The sequence below is a fragment of the Thamnophis sirtalis genome, unplaced genomic scaffold (genome assembly GCF_051295495.1).
Source record: "Thamnophis sirtalis isolate CommonGarterSnake01/CBP01778 unplaced genomic scaffold, rThaSir2_p1.2 scaffold_2, whole genome shotgun sequence".
NCBI lineage: Eukaryota > Metazoa > Chordata > Lepidosauria > Squamata > Natricidae > Thamnophis > Thamnophis sirtalis.
This window is the reverse complement of record NW_028261382.1, coordinates 59,942,840-59,961,308: the sequence shown is the minus strand read 5'-3', so window position 1 is coordinate 59,961,308 and position 18,469 is coordinate 59,942,840. Positions and strand designations below refer to the sequence as shown.

At 43.5% G+C, this 18,469-nt stretch overlaps 1 protein-coding gene and 1 pseudogene across 2 annotated transcripts in view; both read right to left on the bottom strand.

The window, feature by feature from the left end:
• The window catches only part of PI4KA (phosphatidylinositol 4-kinase alpha), a 101,708-nt gene that overhangs the window by 27,373 nt on the left and 55,866 nt on the right, over window positions 1-18,469 (bottom strand). For both annotated transcript variants that reach the window (XM_087705713.1, XM_087705714.1), the window contains exons 24-34: window positions 17,580-17,650; window positions 15,993-16,117; window positions 14,754-14,835; window positions 13,651-13,734; window positions 11,379-11,468; window positions 10,055-10,174; window positions 8,375-8,467; window positions 5,095-5,251; window positions 4,100-4,227; window positions 2,850-3,008; window positions 640-791 (exon numbers count right to left, since the gene is read on the bottom strand). In XM_087705713.1, the coding sequence (XP_087561839.1) occupies window positions 640-791; window positions 2,850-3,008; window positions 4,100-4,227; window positions 5,095-5,251; window positions 8,375-8,467; window positions 10,055-10,174; window positions 11,379-11,468; window positions 13,651-13,734; window positions 14,754-14,835; window positions 15,993-16,117; window positions 17,580-17,650 (1,261 nt within the window). The remainder of the gene's footprint in view (window positions 1-639; window positions 792-2,849; window positions 3,009-4,099; window positions 4,228-5,094; window positions 5,252-8,374; window positions 8,468-10,054; window positions 10,175-11,378; window positions 11,469-13,650; window positions 13,735-14,753; window positions 14,836-15,992; window positions 16,118-17,579; window positions 17,651-18,469) is intronic.
• Window positions 16,211-16,305, bottom strand: LOC148048878 (U6 spliceosomal RNA; annotated as a pseudogene).

Here is an 18,469-nt window from a genome sequence, read left to right as displayed (position 1 = left end):
AGGATCCTCAAAAGGGTTAAACAGGAAAAGATCTGTGCAATGTAATAGCCAAAGCCCTTAAGACTTATAGACCGCTTCACAAGGCTTTTATAGCCCACTCTAAGCAGTTTACAGAGTCAGCCTCTCGACCGCCAACAATCTGGGTCCTCATTTTATCAACCTTGGAAGGATGGAAGACTATATCAATAGCAATAACAATAGCACTTAAGACTTATAGACCGCTTCACAAGGCTTTTATAGCCCACTCTAAGCAGTTTACAGAGTCAGCCTCTCGACCGCCAACAATTTGGTTCCTCATTTTATCAACCTTGGAAGGATGGAAGACTATATCAATAGCAATAACAATAGCACTTAAGACTTATATACCGCTTCACAGGGCTTTTACAGCCCTCTCTAAGCGGTTTACAGAGTCAGCCTCTGGCCCCCCAGCCATCTGGGTCCTCATTTTACCCGCCTCGGAAGGAGGAGAGGCTGAGTCAACCTTGAGCCTGGTGGGATTCAAATTGCCAAACTGCAGGCGGCAGGCAGCAGAAGTAACCTGCAGTACTGCACTCTAACCACTGTGCCACCGTGGCTCATATTCTTTGTGCCTGCTCTCCCCTCTGTGTGTGTGTGTCTGTGTGTGTGTGTGTCACTTACTTAAAACGGGGTCCGAGGGCTGCCACGTGGCGATTCATGCTCCCCTTCGATCCACCGATGTTCAAAGACAGGGACCTCTGGAGCAAGCTGGCAAAAATCTCCACTTGATCCGAACTGCAGTACTTGGCGATTTCAAACCTCTGCACCAAGAACTGCAGAGATGGAACCAAAAATTAGACATCTGTCTGTCCAACGAGCCAAGGTTGGCCACAAGCTGATTTCCTGCAAGATAGTCATGGCCAACTCAAAAGAGAATGAGAGTTATCTATGGAGGTGAGTTTCCTCAATAGCTATTAATCCAGTTTGGTCTAATGGTTCTTTAGAAAGCAGGAGATGATGAGTTCTAGTGCCACCTTAGCCGTGAAAGTTGGCTGAGTGACTTTGGGCCAATCACAGGAGACTGTGAGTTCTAGTCCTGCCTTGGGCATGAATGCTGAGTGAGTGACTTTGGGCCAATCACCAGGAGGCTGTGAGTTCTAGTCCCACCCTAGCCATGAAACCCAGCTGGGTGACTTTGGGCTAATCACCAGGAGACTGTTAGTTCTAGTCCCACCTCAGCCACGAAAGCCAGCTGGGTGACTTTGGGCCAATCACCAGGAGACTGTGAGTTCTAGTCCCACCTTAGCCATGAAACCCAGCTGGGTGACTTTGGGCTAATCACCAGGAGACTGTGAGTTCTAGTCCCACCCTAGCCATGAAACCCAGCTGGGTGACTTTGGGCTAATCACCAGGAGACTGTGAGTTCTAGTCCCACCCTAGCCATGAAACCCAGCTGGGTGACTTTGGGCTAATCACCAGGAGACTGTGAGTTCTAGTCCCACCTTAGCCATGAAACCCAGCTGGGTGACTTTGGACCAATCACCAGGAGACTGTTAGTTCTAGTCCCACCTTAGCCATGAAAGCCAGCTGGGTGACTTTGGGCTAATCACCAGGAGACTGTGAGTTCTAGTCCTGCCTTGGGCATGAAAGCCAGCTGGGTGACTTTGGACCAATCACCAGGAGACTGTGAGTTCTAGTCCTGCCTTGGGCATGAAAGCCAGCTGGGTGACTTTGGGCCAATCACCCAGAGACTGTGAGTTCTAGTCCTGCCTTGGGCATGAAAGCCAGCTGGGTGACTTTGGGTCAATCACCAAGAGACTGTGAGTTCTAGTCTTGTTTTAGCCATGAAAGCGGACTGGGTGACTTTGGGCCAATCACCAGGAGACTGTGAGTTCTAGTCCTGCCTTGGGCATGAAAGCTGGCTGGCTGACTTTGGGCCAATCACCAGGAGGCTCTGAGTTCTAGTCCTGTCTTCAGCATGAAAGCGGCTTGGTGACACTAGGACAATCATCAGGAGAAGGTGAGTTCTAGTTCCACCTTAATCAAGAAAGCCAGCTGGATATCTTTGGGCCAATCCCTCTCTCTCACCCTAACCCACCTCACAGGATTGTTGTGGGAGGGGGGGGAAGGAGAAAGGTGTATTGAATATGTTCGCCCTGCTTGAGTTATTTGTAAAAATAATACAGGCAGGAAATAAATAAATGAATAGATAAATAAATATTCTCCCCTTTTGGTTTATGATGGCCATACAGTCTCTCTTACCTACGTCTTCTTATCTACCCCTGCTGTACAAAACAGCAAAAGAAAACCTATCCAGAAGTATTTCATGAGAAGAATCCTTCACTCCTCTCTCACAATAGAATCCCTTATGCCACCAGGATCGAAATTTTAGGCTTGGACAACCTGGAACTACGCCAATTAAGATCTGACCTAAGCACAATACACAAAATTGTCTGCTACAACATCCTACCTGTCACCGACTACTTCAGCTTCAAGCACAATGATGTACGGGCAAACAATAGATACAAACTCAAGGTAAACTGCTCCAAACTGGATGGCGGAAAATACGACTTCAGCCACAGAGTGGTCAACGCCTGGAATGCTCTACCTGACTCCATTGTTACATCCTCAAACCCTCCCCGTAGCTTCAACCTTAAACTGTCTACCGTGGACCTCACCCCATTCCTAAGAAGTCCGTAAAGGGGGCGAGAATAAGCGCACCAGCGTGCCTTCCGTCCCTTGTCCTAACGTCCCCATTTATTTGTACTCATTTCCCTTGTTCATGTCCATGTTCATACTTATAGGTGTTAATCTTGTATGTGTTTGACAAACTAAATAAAAGAAATAAATAAACCTGGCTTCTTAAAGGGAGGGGGGGGAAGGATACTTGCTTCGATCCAGATGTAATGTGGGGTGACCTCCGGCGGACACGGTTTCGGCTGGCTTTCTTCGGAGGCGGCTAAAGGATCGGCTTCTTTCTGCTCGGTGGAGAAGAGGCCACATTTCTGCTCCACCGTCATTTGCCAGGCCCCAGCCATTTCTCTCATGAACTAAGGGAAGCAAAATCATGACTGTTTTTGGGTGCAGCAGACTTTATAAAGTTTATTATAAATACACTTAAAAGAGACAGTTTGGTCTAGTGGTTAAAGTACCGGACTAGAAACCGGGAGGTGGTGAGTTCTAGTCCAACCTTAGGCATGAAAGCTGGATGGGTGACTTTGAGACAATCATTAGGAGATTGTGAGTTCTAGTTCCGCCTTAGACATGAAATCTGATTGGTGACGTTGAGACAATCACTAGGAGATTGTGAGTTCTAGTTCTGTTTTAGGCATGAAAGCTGGATGGGTGACTTTGAGACAATCACTAGGAGATTGTGAGTTCTAGTTCCACCTTAGGCATAAAAACTAGCTATGTGACTTTTGGCTAATCTCTAGGAGACTGAGTTGTAGTCCCGCCTTAGGCATGAAACCCAACAGGGTGATTTTTAGGACAATCACCAGGAGACAGTGAGTTCTAGTTCCTCCTTAGACATAAAACTGATAGATTGACTTTGGGGCAGTCTCCCTCTTTCAGCCAAATCCACCTCACAGTGTTGTTGTTGTGGGGGAAATACCATGTTTTCTTCAAAAATAAGACAGGGTCTTATTTTTTTTTGAAAACACCCCCCCCCCCGAAATAAGTGCTTGGTTTTATTTTCGGGGAGGCCTTATTATTTTTGAGATGCAGGAGGCGGTGAGCATGGTCATCTCATGGCTGCTGCTGTGCTGCAATATTTTCAGGAAGGGCTTATTTTGGGGGGAGGAGCTTATTTTAGCGCATGCGCTCAAAAGCCCGACTGGGCTTATTATCCAGGGAGGTCTTATTTTCAGGGAAACAGGAAGATGAAGTACTAGGCATTTTTGCTGCCTTGAGTCATTTGTTAAAAATAATAAAGGCTGGGATACAAATAAACCCACCTCAATATGTAGAAATATAAACATAAGACACGGGGTAAGGAGAGAAGCAGAGCGAAAATCATTCCATGATGTAAACGCAACAAACCAAGCGCCACTAAATTTGGGGGAACTGTTTGCTAAACGCATTGCTTCTTGCAGAAACACCATTTCAGAGAAAATTGATCCTAAATTAACTCATAACTTACCGGGACTTCTATGCCGTTCTTGGCGGCCAGCAGCCACTCCCAGCAAGCAAGGGCAGTCTGCATGACCAGTTCGTTGAACATGCGCAGAGGTCCCCAACAGAGGTGATGTAAGAGCTGGGAATCGGTGTCTGAAAAATTTACAAAGATGTTTTGTTTTGTTGTTGTTTAAAAAAAAAAAAGATGTCATATTTTCAACGTTATCTTTATCATATTGTAAATAACTCTCAGCAGCTTCTAGGGGGGCAAAAAAAGAGTCCGTGTTATTTAGCCATGAAAGCCAGCTGAATGATCTTACATCATCGCTAGGAGATGGTGAATTCTAGTTCTGCCTTAGCCATGAAAGCTAGCTGAATGACTTTAGGCCAATCACCAGGAGACGGTGAGTTCTAGTCCTGCCTTAGCCATGAAATCTAGGTGAATGACTTTAGGCCAATCACTAGGAGACGGTGAGTTCTAGTCCTGCTTTAGCCATGAAATCTAGGTAGCTGACTTTGGGCCAATCACTAGGAGACGGTGAGTTCTAGTCCTGCCTTAGCCATGAAAGCCAGCTGGGTGACTTTGGGCCAATCACTAGGAGACAGTGAATTCTAGTCCTGCTTTAGCCGTGAAAGCCAGCTGGATGATTTTGGGCCAATCACCAGGAGACAGTGAGTTCTAGTCCTGCCTTAGTCATGAAAGCTAGCTGGATGATTTTGGGCCAATCATTAGGAAATGGTGAGTTCTAGTCCTGCCTTAGCCATGAAACCTAGGTGGCTGACTTTGGGCCAATCACTAGGTGAGTTCTAGTGCTGCCTTAGCCATGAAAGTCAGCTGGGTGCCTTTGGGCCGTTTTCTGGCGCCTGCAAAGACCAGCTGGCTGGCGCACGTGTGCGTGCTGGAAACCAGAAGAGCAGCTGGTGATGGCGTGGATGCTCACAGAGAGGGCGCTGAGCACACATACCATAGATTCTTCATCACAGACCTATATAAACATGTAAGATGTTTTTGGTGATTACCTCTGCTGCTTATCAACAAAGCGGTCATCTTAAACATCGCCTGGGTATAGTTCTCTGCTTGGCCAGCTTCCAGGGCGTTGCTGAGTTGCTTGACCATGAGTTTATTCAGGTCCGAGGTCCGTCCGGTGGCGTGGCAGTAGTGAATCATCCCGGCAACCTGTTTGGAAAAGTCGGGGAAAGTCATTTATTGATTGATTTATTTAAATTCAGTCTTTTATTATTCCAGTCCTCGCCGGCCAGATGTTTTAGGCTGGAGTTGGAATTTTTTATATCCCCTGTTGAGTCCTTTCCATAGGCGGATGTAGACGTCGGATGGGGTGAAAGGTATCATCGCAGGATGTGAGCTTGTTCTAAGATGCCTTTTGCCATTGACTGATGGGGATTTGGTCAATTCAAGGGATGCTGTAGTTGTTTTGAGATTCCATCAAATTACATTCAGTGTGCGTGCGTGCGTGTGTGTAATATAATTTAATGGACTCTCAAAACAACTGCAGCACCCCAATAGATATTGTAGTAGACAGACAAACTAGAGATAGATAGTAGATAATAGATATATAGATAATGATGATATATGTTTGACAGATAATGATAGATGATAGATGATAGATAGATAGATAGATAGATAGATAGATAGATAGATAGATAGATAGATAGATAGATAGATAGATGATAGATAGATAGATAGATAGATAGATAATGATAGATGATAGACAGACAGGCAGGATATAGATAGTAGATAATAGATAATCATGATAGATAATTGACAGATGATAGATGATAGATAATGATAGATGATAGACAGACAGACAGACAGACTAGAGATAGATAGTAGATAATAGATATATAGATAATGATGATAGATGTTTGACAGATAATGATAGATGATATAGATAAATAGATGATTGATAGATGATAGATGATTGATAGATGATAGATGATAGACAGACAGACAGAGATAGATAGTAGATAATGGATATATAGATAATGATGATAGATGAAGAAGGCGGGGCTTAGCAGTGAGAAGACGGAGTTTCAGGCTATTCCTGAAATTCCCCTATTCCGAAGGAATTGGACAGGTCGTTTCAGACCCTAGCTGTCCCGGAGAGACAGTGAAAGGTTAGGGGAGATCCAGTGACCTCAGAGACGTTCGCAAGTCTCTGGGGGGCTTGGAATTTAACCCCTTTTGCCAGCTCCTTCTGGATTAGCTGTAAGCTAACCGAAACTGCAGGTTGCCCCTAAAAATGGTGGAAGTGATTTCAACTGGTAAGCTGATTTTATTACTCAAAGAGATACGGTCCGCATTAAAATTTAAGCTAATTGAAACCAAAGAACAGAAGAATCTAGCGGCGAATTGTTTTTTTTTTATGGATTTATGGCCGGTGGTTACCCTATTTCTTAAATGTTTTAAAGATTACTCCAACATTCCCTCTGACTCTTCTTAAGTGGGCTGTAAACTAATTTACTACAATTTGGCTTCTTACGATCTGACACTTTTATTGCTCGGCTGTGTTGGTCTAAGATCAGATAAGATCGCACAGCTCCCAGCGTGTCTCTTACTTGCAAATATCTTAGAGCTTCTAGCTGCGTCACAACATGGCGTTTATACCTGCTTCAAATGATTCGTTTCAAATGATTTTCTCTGCATTTCAAAAGTTGTTTGACACATATGAAAGATTTGAAAAAAAGCTGGACTATTTAACATTAAAATATGAAGAAAAAAGTGAGAACGTTGAATGTTTGAATGTTCCTGAAATACAAATGAAGAATGTCAGAAATGAAGTTTCTCAACTTGCTGACACGCCAGGCATCTGGTTTACTTCGGAGGGAGAAAGAGATGCAATGCTTGAAAGGGGGGCAGCCATACAGAAGATTTATTTTAAAAGACAGAGCGCAGGAGGAATGAGAAGCATTAAAGAACCTATACTTTATGAAACATCATTTGCAGAATTTTTGATACCACGCTTGAGAATTAAAGACAAATTGAAAAGTGCAACAAACCTGGGACAACGTTATTATTACATCAGAGGCATCCTGAGAAAAAAGGTGCGAAGATATTCCTGTTTGGACTTGCTTATAAAAACATTTGGTAAATCTGTTCCACGAATGGCAATAGGACTAAGGAGGTTTTGTTATTGGAGAGACATAGGCTGATAGATGGAAGAATACAATTTAAAATTAGCTAAATCTAATTACTCTTATTTGTAATAGACATAGTTGAATAATAATTGATATTGATAGTAATGTATATAATGTGGAGTTGATATGATAAATAATAATTGGATATGAGAAGGGAAGGTTGGAAATATTTTTGAACCATATACAAAGGTTATTAATCACAATAATTATCACTATTAAAAAATAAAATAAAATATATACAGTTAAATGTTAACTAATATGGGGAAAATGTTACGATATACGATATAATTACATAAAGAAGGGAGAATGATAATAAACTATACTGCATGGAAGATGGAATTTTTGGTATTAAATATTATGGATGTTCAGCTAAAACAGGATATGAGGATTTGATGTTAATAGAGGATTCTACAAACAAGTAAATGAAATGTCAGCATGTGGTTATGGATTAAATCTTTGGCATAGTTAAGGATGAAGGATGTTTAAATAACTGTAGTCAACTAAAAGTGGAGGTATAATGATGTCAATATGGTAAACATTTGAGTTAAGATATTTGAATTAATATGAATTAATGGAAGAGATGCACCAAAACATGTTATAACCAGCTGATATACTTTTTTAATAATATATACCTGTGTGGGGTTTTTTTTTTTTTTTTGGTTTTTCTTTTCTTTTTCTTTTTTTATTTCCCTGCCTTGTTTTTTGTTCTTTTTGTCTTCTTTGTTTTTATTTTTTATTTTTTATTTTCCCACTGGTGTGGGCATGTATTGTTTAAGAAACAAAAATTATTATTATTATTATTTTTAATACCAATTATAGTCAAATGAAAATGGATATATGATGATGGTGACATGTATGAATATTTGAGTTAAAATGTTCGAGTTAACATGAATTATGTTTGTTGACTGTGGAAGAGATGCGCAAAAGTCTATTTGTAACCAACTGATACACTTTCTATAGCATGTATTTGTATTTGTTTTAAATTAAAAATTAAATTTTTTTAATAAAAAAAGATGATGATAGATGATTGACAGATAATGATAGATGATAGATAAATAGATGATAGATAATGATAGATGATAGACAGACAGACAGACAGGATAGAGATAGATGATGGGGGGAACTTGAGGGCTCTTCTACTCACTTCTCCAGCGTAGCGATTGCGCAGGTTCAGGGAAGCCATGAAGTTGGAGTAATCTTTCTTCACGCAGGTGGGCCTTTCGGTTAATTGAGTGGCCTGCAAACAACACACCATGTCGTATTTCTCAGTTTTGAGAACAGAGGGAGAACTTGGAATGCTTTTATGGGAAACCAGAAACGGATGGGACTGTTCTGACACAGGTTTCCCAAGAGCCTGAAGCAAACTCCTGGTCCCGACAAAAAAACCCTTTTATGAATTGACTGTGAATTCTGCTCATTCACATCCAGCCAAGTCCTTCAAGGGAGGATTTACAGTTACAGACCTTATCTGGCTTGGAGAGCTGCCAGGCCGATTATCTGCAGAACTTGGCAAGGAGTCTCGGAGAGTCACGAACCAATTAAGTGAACTAATGGTCTCCTGCAAACTCCACTCCCCTTCCGCTCCTCTTTTATTTCCGCTGGGAGGGGCCATTCAACGTCCACCTGTGGCCTTACTCCCAAGTCGACCCGTTCTTTAGCTGTTCCCTTCATCTGGCAGCTCTGCGCATGCGCACACTGGGAACAGGCTCCAGCTGTTCTTCTGCCTCACTGATGTCTGACTCTGAAGGCAGCTGAAAACTGTCAGATGGCCCTGGCCCCATCTCTCTGCCTCCGACACAGAGCCCTCATCAGAGCCTTCCCCAAACTCCAGGACTGGCCCATCTTCCTCCCCAACTCTCCATATCTGCTGCTAGCTCTGCTGACCGCTGACGGGCCACAACAGGTACTTTGGATTTATAAACTAAATCCTGGTCCCTCCCCCCCCCCGCATCGTTACCCCGCCCTTTTGATGAAAGAGAAGGGCAGAATGGCTAAGAAAACGATTGAAGACGTGGAAGCTCAGATTTTGCCTATTGGGTATCATTTTGTAGACTTCTCTCCGAGCTTGGTGGTTTTCTTTAAGACGTTTCATGACCAAACTAGGTCACATCATCAGGGCTACTGGGTATGGCTTTCTCCCACCAAGGAAAAATTTAGGGTTTTTTTTTTCCTACCAAAACTCTTTCTACCTACCCAGGAAAGAAGCACAAATCCACCAACCCTGGCAAGGTAAGCCACTATATAAAAACAGCAAGCAAACCCCACATACTCTTGCACTGATAATGTTACCTAGTTAGGTAATGAAACGTCTTCAGGAAAACAACCAAGCTCAGAGAGCACCAACCACCCCCACAGTCCTCCTCTTCTCTTCCTCCCCTTCTTCTTCCTCCTCCTCCCCCTTCCCCTCTCTGCTCCACTCCCTTCTAGCACTGACAATGTTACCTAGTTAGGTTATGAGACGTCTGCAAGAAAATGACCAAACTCAGAGAGCACCAAGCACCCCCCCCCCAGTCCTTCTCTTCCTCCCCTTCTTCTTCCTCCTCCTGCTCTCCCCACTCCCTTCTAGCACTGATGATGTTCCCTAGCAGGGTAATGAAACATCTGCAAGAAAACAGCTAAGCTCAGAGAGCACCAAGCACCCCCACAGTCCTTCTCTTCTCTTCCCTCCCTCCCTTCTAATACTGATGATGTTCCCAAATTGGGTCATGAAACGTCTGTAAGAAAACAGCAAGCTGTATACCTACAAACAGGGGCTGTGCACAAGCCACTCCTGCAGAAGTGGGGGTTGAAAAACAGGACAGTGGCCACAGTGAAGAGAACTTACCCCTAGTGTGGTGTTCTGCCTGTTGTAGCCTGCGAAGTGGAGAATGCTCTCGGTTGCCATGGCCAGCCCTGTGTGCTGTGACAGGCCTGACACCCAGTTCTGGTGTTTGTTCAAATATTCCTGGGGAAAAAAGGGGAGTTAAGAGCTGCAGTTATCCCTAAAGTACTGCATCCAGTTTTGGTCACCACACTACAATAAATATGTTGAGACTCTGGAAAGAATGCAGAGAAGAGCAACAAAGATGATTAGGGGACTGGAGGCTAAAACATAGGAAGAATAGTTGCAGGAACTGAGCATTTCTAGTCTAGTGAAGAGAAGGATCAGGGGAGACATGAGAGCAGTGTTTCAATATTTGAGGGGGTAACACAGAGAGGAAGGGGGTCAAGCTATTTTCCAAAGCACCTGAAAGCCAGACAAGGAACCATGGATGGAAACTGAAGAAGGAGAAATTTCCTGACAGTGGGAACAATCAACCAGCAAGCCAGCCTGGCCTGAACAAAACAAATTATTGAGCACTGTTAATTTTAATTTTTTTAAAAAAATGTCATTGGCAATTTTAATTTGGTTTGGGATATTCCATTTAATTTTTTTTTAACTTTTGTATTATGTGTTTCTTTTAATGTTGTACGCCGTCCTGAGTCCTTGGGAGAAGGGCGGCATATAAATCTAATAAACCTAACCTAAACCTAACCTAACCAACGGAACAGAAGTTGCCTTAGGAAGCTGTGGGAGCTTCATCACTGGAGGCTTTCAAGAAGAGACTGCACTGCCATCTTCTCAGAAATGGCGTAGGGTCTCCTGCATGGGTGGGGGGGTGGGGTTGGACTAGATGACCTACGAGGTCCCTTCCAACTCTGTTAATCTGAATGTACCTAAGATGAATGTACCTAAGATGATCAAAGGCCTGGACAATGTACGTACAATGAACAGTTGCAGGAACTGGGCCTGGCTAGTCCAGTGAAGAGAAGGACCAGGGGAGACAGGAGAGCAGTCTCCCAATATTTGAGGGGCTGCCACAGAGAGGAGGGGGGAAAGATATTTTCCAAAGCAGCCGAAGACCAGACAAGGAATAATGGATGGAAACTGACCAAGGAGAGATTCAACCTGGAAATAAGGAGGAACTTTCTGACAGTGAGAACAATCAACCCATGGAACCGAAGTTGCCTTTGGAAGTTGTGGGAGCTTCATCACTTCATATGCGTGTGTGTGTGTGTGTTGTTGTTGTTGTTGTTGTTGCTTTGCTCTGCAGATTTCCCCTGGCCGGATTCCCAGATTTCCAAGATACAATGCAATCCGAGAGAGAACAGGGATGTGGAAGATTTACCTGCAGGTGAGATTTTGTGACTGACGGTGCCCATTTCATGGCTTCTTGGAGGATCATGCCGCATCGGGCGGCAAAATCTTTAACAATGCTCTAGAGAAAGAAATGAGAGTAAAGTCACCTGGTGATGCATTGCAGGTGCTTGACTGCAGCGGTATAATAAAGCAAATATTCCACCAGACACATGCGCCTTCATTTTTGAGAGTCACTTGGCGACTCAAGGGGCAAATTCACCCAGATTTGCCTTAAAGGTAAAGTTAAAGTTTCCCCTCGCACATATGTGCTGGTCGTTCCCGACTCTAGGGGGCGGTGCTCATCTCCGTTTCAAAGCAGAAGAGCCAGCGCTCTCCGAAGACGTCTCTATGGTCATGTGGCCAGCATGACTCAACGCCGAAGACACACGGAATGCTGTTACCTTCCCACCAAATGTGGTCCCTATTTTTTTACTTGCATTTTTTACGTGCTTTCGAACTGCTAGGTTGGCAAAAGCTGGGACAAGTCACGGGAGCTCACTCCATCACGCGGCAGAAGGGATTCGAACCACTGAACTGCCGACCTTTCTGATCGACAAGCTCAGTATCTTAGCCACTGAGCCACGGCGTTTTTTTAGAGGTTATTTATTCTTGGGGTTTGAGAGAGAGGGACCGACCCTAACTTTACCCAGCTGGCTTTGGACCTAAACCAGGAGTAGAATTCACACCATCCTCCAGTTTCCAGCCTGGTACAGTTCATCCTCCTGATCCAGCTTTCGAGTCAGTTGTGACTCTTGGCATATACTTTTTGAAAATGGTTTATCGTTTCTTTCTCCCGAGGGCTGAGAGAGTGACAGCCCAAGGTCACCCAGCTAGCTCTTGTGCCTGAGGTGCGACTAGAATTCACAACCTCCCGGTTTTCTAGCCTGGTGCTTTAACCACTACTTCAGCTTCTAACTTCGCCTTCGAGTCAATCCTGATTTCTGGGGGTGTAATTTTGGGGGGGGGGCAACATTTTCAGAATTGGTTTGCCCTTCTTTCCAGGGCTGAAAGTAAGGGTCTGGCCCAGTCACCCAGCACTAGAACTCAACAGTCTCCCACCATGGTGGCACAGGGGTTAGAATGCACTTTGGCAAGCTGACTCTGCCCACTGCCAAGAGTTTGATCCTGATTGGCACAAAGTTGACCCAGCCTGCCATCCTTCCAAGGGGGGCAAAATGAGCAGATGGTTGGGGGCAAGAGGCGGACTCTATAAACCACTTAGAGAGGGCTGGTATATAAGTCTAAGTGCTATTGCTATTGCTATTCCTTCCTTCCTTCCTTCCTTCCTTCCTTCCTTCCTTCCTTCCTTCCTTCCTTCCTTCCCTTCTTCCCTCCTTCCATCCATCCACCCACCCATCTATCCATCCATGGTGCACAGTGGTAAGAATGCAGCATTGCAGTCTGACTCTGCCCACTGCCAGGAGTTCGATCTTGACCGGCTCAAGGTTGACTCAGCCTTCCATCCTTCCAAGCGGGGTAAAATGAGGACCTAGATTGTTGGGGGCAAGAGGCTGACTCTGTAAACCGCTTAGAGAGGGCTGGAAAGCACTGTGAAGCAGTATATAAGTCTAAGTGCTATTGCTATTCCTTCCTTCCTTTAAACACCATATCACTAGATTGCAAAAAATCCAGCTGATATTTAGATGATAGCAATGGGTTAGGTTTCTCTGCCCCCTAGTGGCCATCCAGAGTTCTTCAGCCCAGATATTGTGTGTGCAACAGAGAACTGGATTTCCAAAGTTTATCTCTGTACGTAGAATGGAATTAATAGGAGACAGAAAATTTCAAGGAAGACCAAATTCTTCTCAACACCCTGCCCCTGTGGTCTATAAAAGAAAGGCTACGGCTTAGCATAACCTAAGGAATTCTCTTTATTTTAATGAAGCAAACCATGGCTGAAGACCAGTGGTGAAATTCAAAAATTTTCCCTGCCGGTTCGGTGGGCGTGGCCTGGCGGCCATATGAACGTGTGGGCGTAGCTTGGCGGCCATGTGACCGGGTGGCTGCACGACTGACTCACGCACAATGTAAAAGCAGCTGGACTTCATGTCTCCTGCAACAAGAAGGAACCTCACAGGCAATCAGGCACAGCTGATTGTTGCACAGCTGATCCTTGGAATTTTTATTTTTTATTTTTTACTTTTTACAGCATATTTTACTACCGGTTCAGGCGAAATCGGCCCGAACAGGTAGCATTTCACCCATGCTTAAGACAATGGACGAACCCAGTCAAACATGTCCAAAATTAGCGTCCTTTTTACCTCTCTAGCTTCATAGGTATCAGGGACAGTAATTCTATACGGGGCATCTGGAATGTCATAATATGGTTGGTCCTTATGGATGTCCTAAAACAGAAAGGAAACAGACACTATAGTGCAATATTATTCCAAAATGATTCCTAAGAAAAAAAAAACCAATTTCCTAATTCAGGAATAGGGATGCCCACACAAATCAGGTTTCTTTAAAAAAAAATATTTATACATTTTTCTTTAACATATATAAGTGTTTAGTAAACAGTGTGCTGTCTGGGTCATTTTACATATACATAATAATAGTTGTTGTTAGTTGCGAAGTCATGTCTGACCCATCAGAACCCCATGGAGAACTCCAGGCCTTTCTGTCCTCTCCCATTCTCTGGAGTCCATTGAAGCTCATGCCGACTGCTTCAACGTCTCCATCCAGCCACCTCCTTCTCTGCCGTCCCCTTCTCCTTTTGCCCTCCATCGTTCCCAGCATGAGGCTCTTCTTCAATGAGTCCTTCCTTCTCATCAGGTGGCCAAAGTCTTTGAGTTTCCTCTTCAGGATCTGACCTTAGCAGTCAGGGCTGATCTCCTCTAGGACTGACCGGTTGGATCACCTTGCAGTCCAAGGGACTCCCAGGATATAATAATATTAATAATAGTAATATTCTTTACTTGTATATAATAATATTCTTCCAACTTTTAATTTCTACCTCTATTATCTAACCATTGATAAAACAAATCCCAAGTTTAAAAAAATATTCTGTGTCTTCTTTGTCCTTTGTCTTTAATGTTAACCTATCCATTTCTGCCCAATCTAATATTTTTATAATTATATTTTCATCTGTAGGCGTTTCCTCATTTTTCAAATGTTGTGCAAATACAATTCTCATTGCTGTCAAAACATGTAGTATTAGACCTATGTTTCCTTTGTCATTTTTCAGATTTCTTGTTAGATGAAGTGACCATGCCATCGTTACAAAAAAAACCCCACCACTTTAAGCTTTTTAATTCATGATAACGAGAGCTGCAGACCGCCAGTTCACTCACACAACAAGAAAATAGCCACTTTTTTTAGCAAAGCTAACTGCGGTTTTATTCTGCTGGCGATCGGAAGCACTTACTGCGTCGAGAGAGAGGGAGAGTGTCTGCAGGATATCTAGCATAGTCTTCAGAACCGTCCCACTCCAAAGTAAGTGAGGGAATCTTGAAAAGGAGAAACCAAAAGTTAGGAGTCTGTACCAAAACATATGCACCTAGGAGACAACAGGGCCTAGCCATTCATTAGCAGCTGATTCCCTAGTTTAAATCTTAGTCCAACTTTTAAAAAAATCAAGGCATTTCTTGATGGTGAACTAAGGAAGGATTGGATGCTGAATTTGTTGAATCTGTCTGTCTGTCTCCCTACCTACCTATCATCAATCCATTCATCTATCTACCTATCATTCATTCATCCACTCACTCACCCACCTATCATCCATCCATCCATCTACCCACCCATCATCCATCCATCCATCCATCCATCCATCCATCCACCTACCCACCCACCCACCCACCTATCATCCATCCATCCAGACATCTACCTGCCTATCATTCATTCATTCATCCACCCATACATACAGACAGACATCTACCTTCCTATCATCCATCCATCCACCTATCTATCATCTATCCATCCATCTACCTATCATCCATCCATCCATCATCCATCCACCTATCATCCATCCATTCATCCACCCACCCACCCACCCACCCACCCATCATCCATCCCTATCTACCTATCTACCTATCTACCTATCTACCTATCTACCTACCTACCTACCTACCTACCTACCTATCTATCATCTATCTATCCATCCATCCATCCATCCATCCATCCATCCATCCATCCATCCATCCATCCATCTATCTATCTATCTATCTAGTCAGACAGGATTTACACGTACATATTAACTATCTATTTATCTATCTATCTATCTATCTATCTATCTTTCTATCTATCTATCTATCTATCTATCTATCTATCTATCTATCTATCTATCTATCTATCCTGTGTAATCTACTGTACATGCTACCTGTATCTACATACTGATTGGGGAATTCTGGGAGTTGAAGTCCACACATCTTGAAGTTGCTAAGGCTGAGAAACACCAATAGAGAATTACAGAATAACAGAGTTGGAAAGGACCTTGGAGGTCTTCTTCACCAACCCCTTGCTCAAGCAAGGGATCCTATACTCTTTCAGACAAATGGCTGTCCCAAAACCTCGGGTGCTTTAGCACCCACAGTTTCTAAAGGCAAGCCGTTCCAGACCTAGGAGACCTGGAACCCACTCTGCCATCAAGGCATCGCAACGTACTTACTTATCAACAAGACCCGACAGGTATTTATCGGCCACTCGTCTTATTCGTTTATGAATGTGGTTAAAGTTGACCAGCAAGAACTGAGCATGTCTTTCCAGCTCTTCTTCATTCTCTTTCGTTTTGGACTAAACACCAAAAGAAGAACATGAAAGTCCCTTGTTAGGATTTGGGGATTATTTGTTTTTGATCAACACATCCATGGTTTATTCATTTCTTGAGCAAACACGTAGAACCTCCAATCTTTTGCGCAGGGGCCATGCTAATCTCCTCCGTATCCTTCCAATTTTAGTATATGTGCTGCTGAAGCGAGCACACACATACACTTTACAAGTGGTTAGAGATAAGAGGTAGAAATTAGATGAAGGAAGATGATTGCTATGTATGAATTTAATAGAAAGACGGCTTATAATTAGAAACATGCTCATATAATTAACAGAATTACAAATAAGCTGATATAAAGGGAAATCTGGTTAAAATTATTCTGTGACACTATTATTATTGTTATTAATATAGCTGTTAATATTTCTTTTTGGTTTTTCTTTGTTTTTGTTTTTTTTTTTTGTAAATGATATGCCCTGACAATACACTGTATTCAAAATGTTTTATGAATAGAAAGGAAGAAGAAAAAAAAGAGCATCCAATATTTGGATGGCCGGCTGGGTGGGCGTGGCTAGGTGGTCATATGACTGGGTGGGCGTGGCCAACTTGATGTCACTCACATCGAGGGGCGACTTGCCAGCCTCTACTCACCCCTCCCCTCCCAGCCACTCCTTGCCTGCCCACCCAGGGTCCTTAAGACCCCGACAGGAAGCAGTTGTTCGAGCTAAGCAGCCCCCAGGAGAAAGAGTTGGCAAAACAGCTCAGTTCAAATTGGATCTGACCGAGAAGGAGGCTCAGCAGAAGCACTTCACTGAGGACTACAAGCATAGGCTTTCCAAGCAGAGGGAAGACCTGCAGGAGTGCAAGGCAAGGAACTGGTGCCTGAAGGCTCAGCGGTCTGAGATGGTCAGCCAGTTCCAGGCCATGATGCAGTCCCACTGGAACGAGGCCCTCCGGCTCTTCTCCATCAGCAGCTCTTCCCTCCAGCCTTCGCCCACACCAGGAGGCTGAAGCAGACCCTGTCGGAATTTCTGCCCCCCTCGAACCCACACAAAAAGACCCCAAAAGAGGAGACTCATTGCGTGTATCTGGCCCAGGGGGCATATTTTGAGGACTCCTGATTTAGTGCAATATAAAAAAATGCAAGTATTTTTTTTCTGCGGACCACCAAAATTTTCTCATGGACTACCAGTGGTCCACGGACCACCAGTTGGTGACCGCTGGCTTAGAGAGGGTTGTAAAGCATTGTGAAGCGGTATATAAGTCTAAGTCTTAGACTCTAAGGGCTATTTCTAGTGCTATCTCTCTTTTAAAAAACCCGCCACGCAGTAGCTCCACCGATATGCAGCCTAAGCAGGGGAAGAGAAATCAATTTGAAATGTCAGGGGTCTGTTAAATCTACTACTAAAGAGTTGCTGGCAAACGCACCGGACGGTTCATTTGAGCAAAAGGATAACCACAGTGTACATTCTCGCTTGACAAACTTACTTTGTCTGCCATCATGCTAAGGAAAGCTTCGAAGACCTTATCTGCGACGGATATCACGCACTGCATCATACCTGAAAGAGAGGAAGCAGCGATGTGTTGGAGAAAAATAAAAAAATCAAAATCAAAGGACAGAGGCAGCTGAAAATTGTGCCCAGCAGATAGCATCTCCCATGAGTTGTTAAAAAAAAACACCCCACCACTCATATACTGTATTTTTCAGAGTATAAGATGCTCCGAAGTATAAGACGCACCTCGATTTTGGGGAGGAAAACAAGGGGAAAATATCTGCCTCTGCCTCCCAGCAATTTGCCTCCTTGCAACAAACAGTACAGACAATATACACTGTTTGTAGTGTTGTATTTCAGATGCTGTTAAAATTGATGTGCTTTCTGGAAGTATAGTTATTCTCTGCTATTTAAAAGAATAGCACTTTTTAAAACAATAGCACTGGGCCTCTTCAGATCAAGCATTTATTTTAAAAATGCTTCTTCATTTTGTTAAGTTGTCTAGAGAAATAATAAAGCAGTCTTTAAAAAATAAGTCTAATGATTTGAACATTCTATAGGCGTTTATAGTTGTTGACTTACCTCCTTGCAGCAAACAGTCTGATTAGCACAAGAAAAAAAAATCTGCCTCTGCCTCCCAGCAATTTGCCTCCTGGAGCAAACAGCGAGTGTCATTCTCAATTTCTCCCGATCATCAGCTGTTTCAGGCTGCAGGGATTTCTATAGCCTATTGAAGCCTTTGCAAGCCCCCGTTTGCTGCAAAGAGGTAAATTGCTGGGAGGCAGAAGCCAAAGGGTTGGGGCCAGTGGGGCTACACCCAGTGTATAAGATGCACCCAAATTTTTAGGGGGAAAAAGGTGCGTCTTATACTCCGAAAAATGTGGT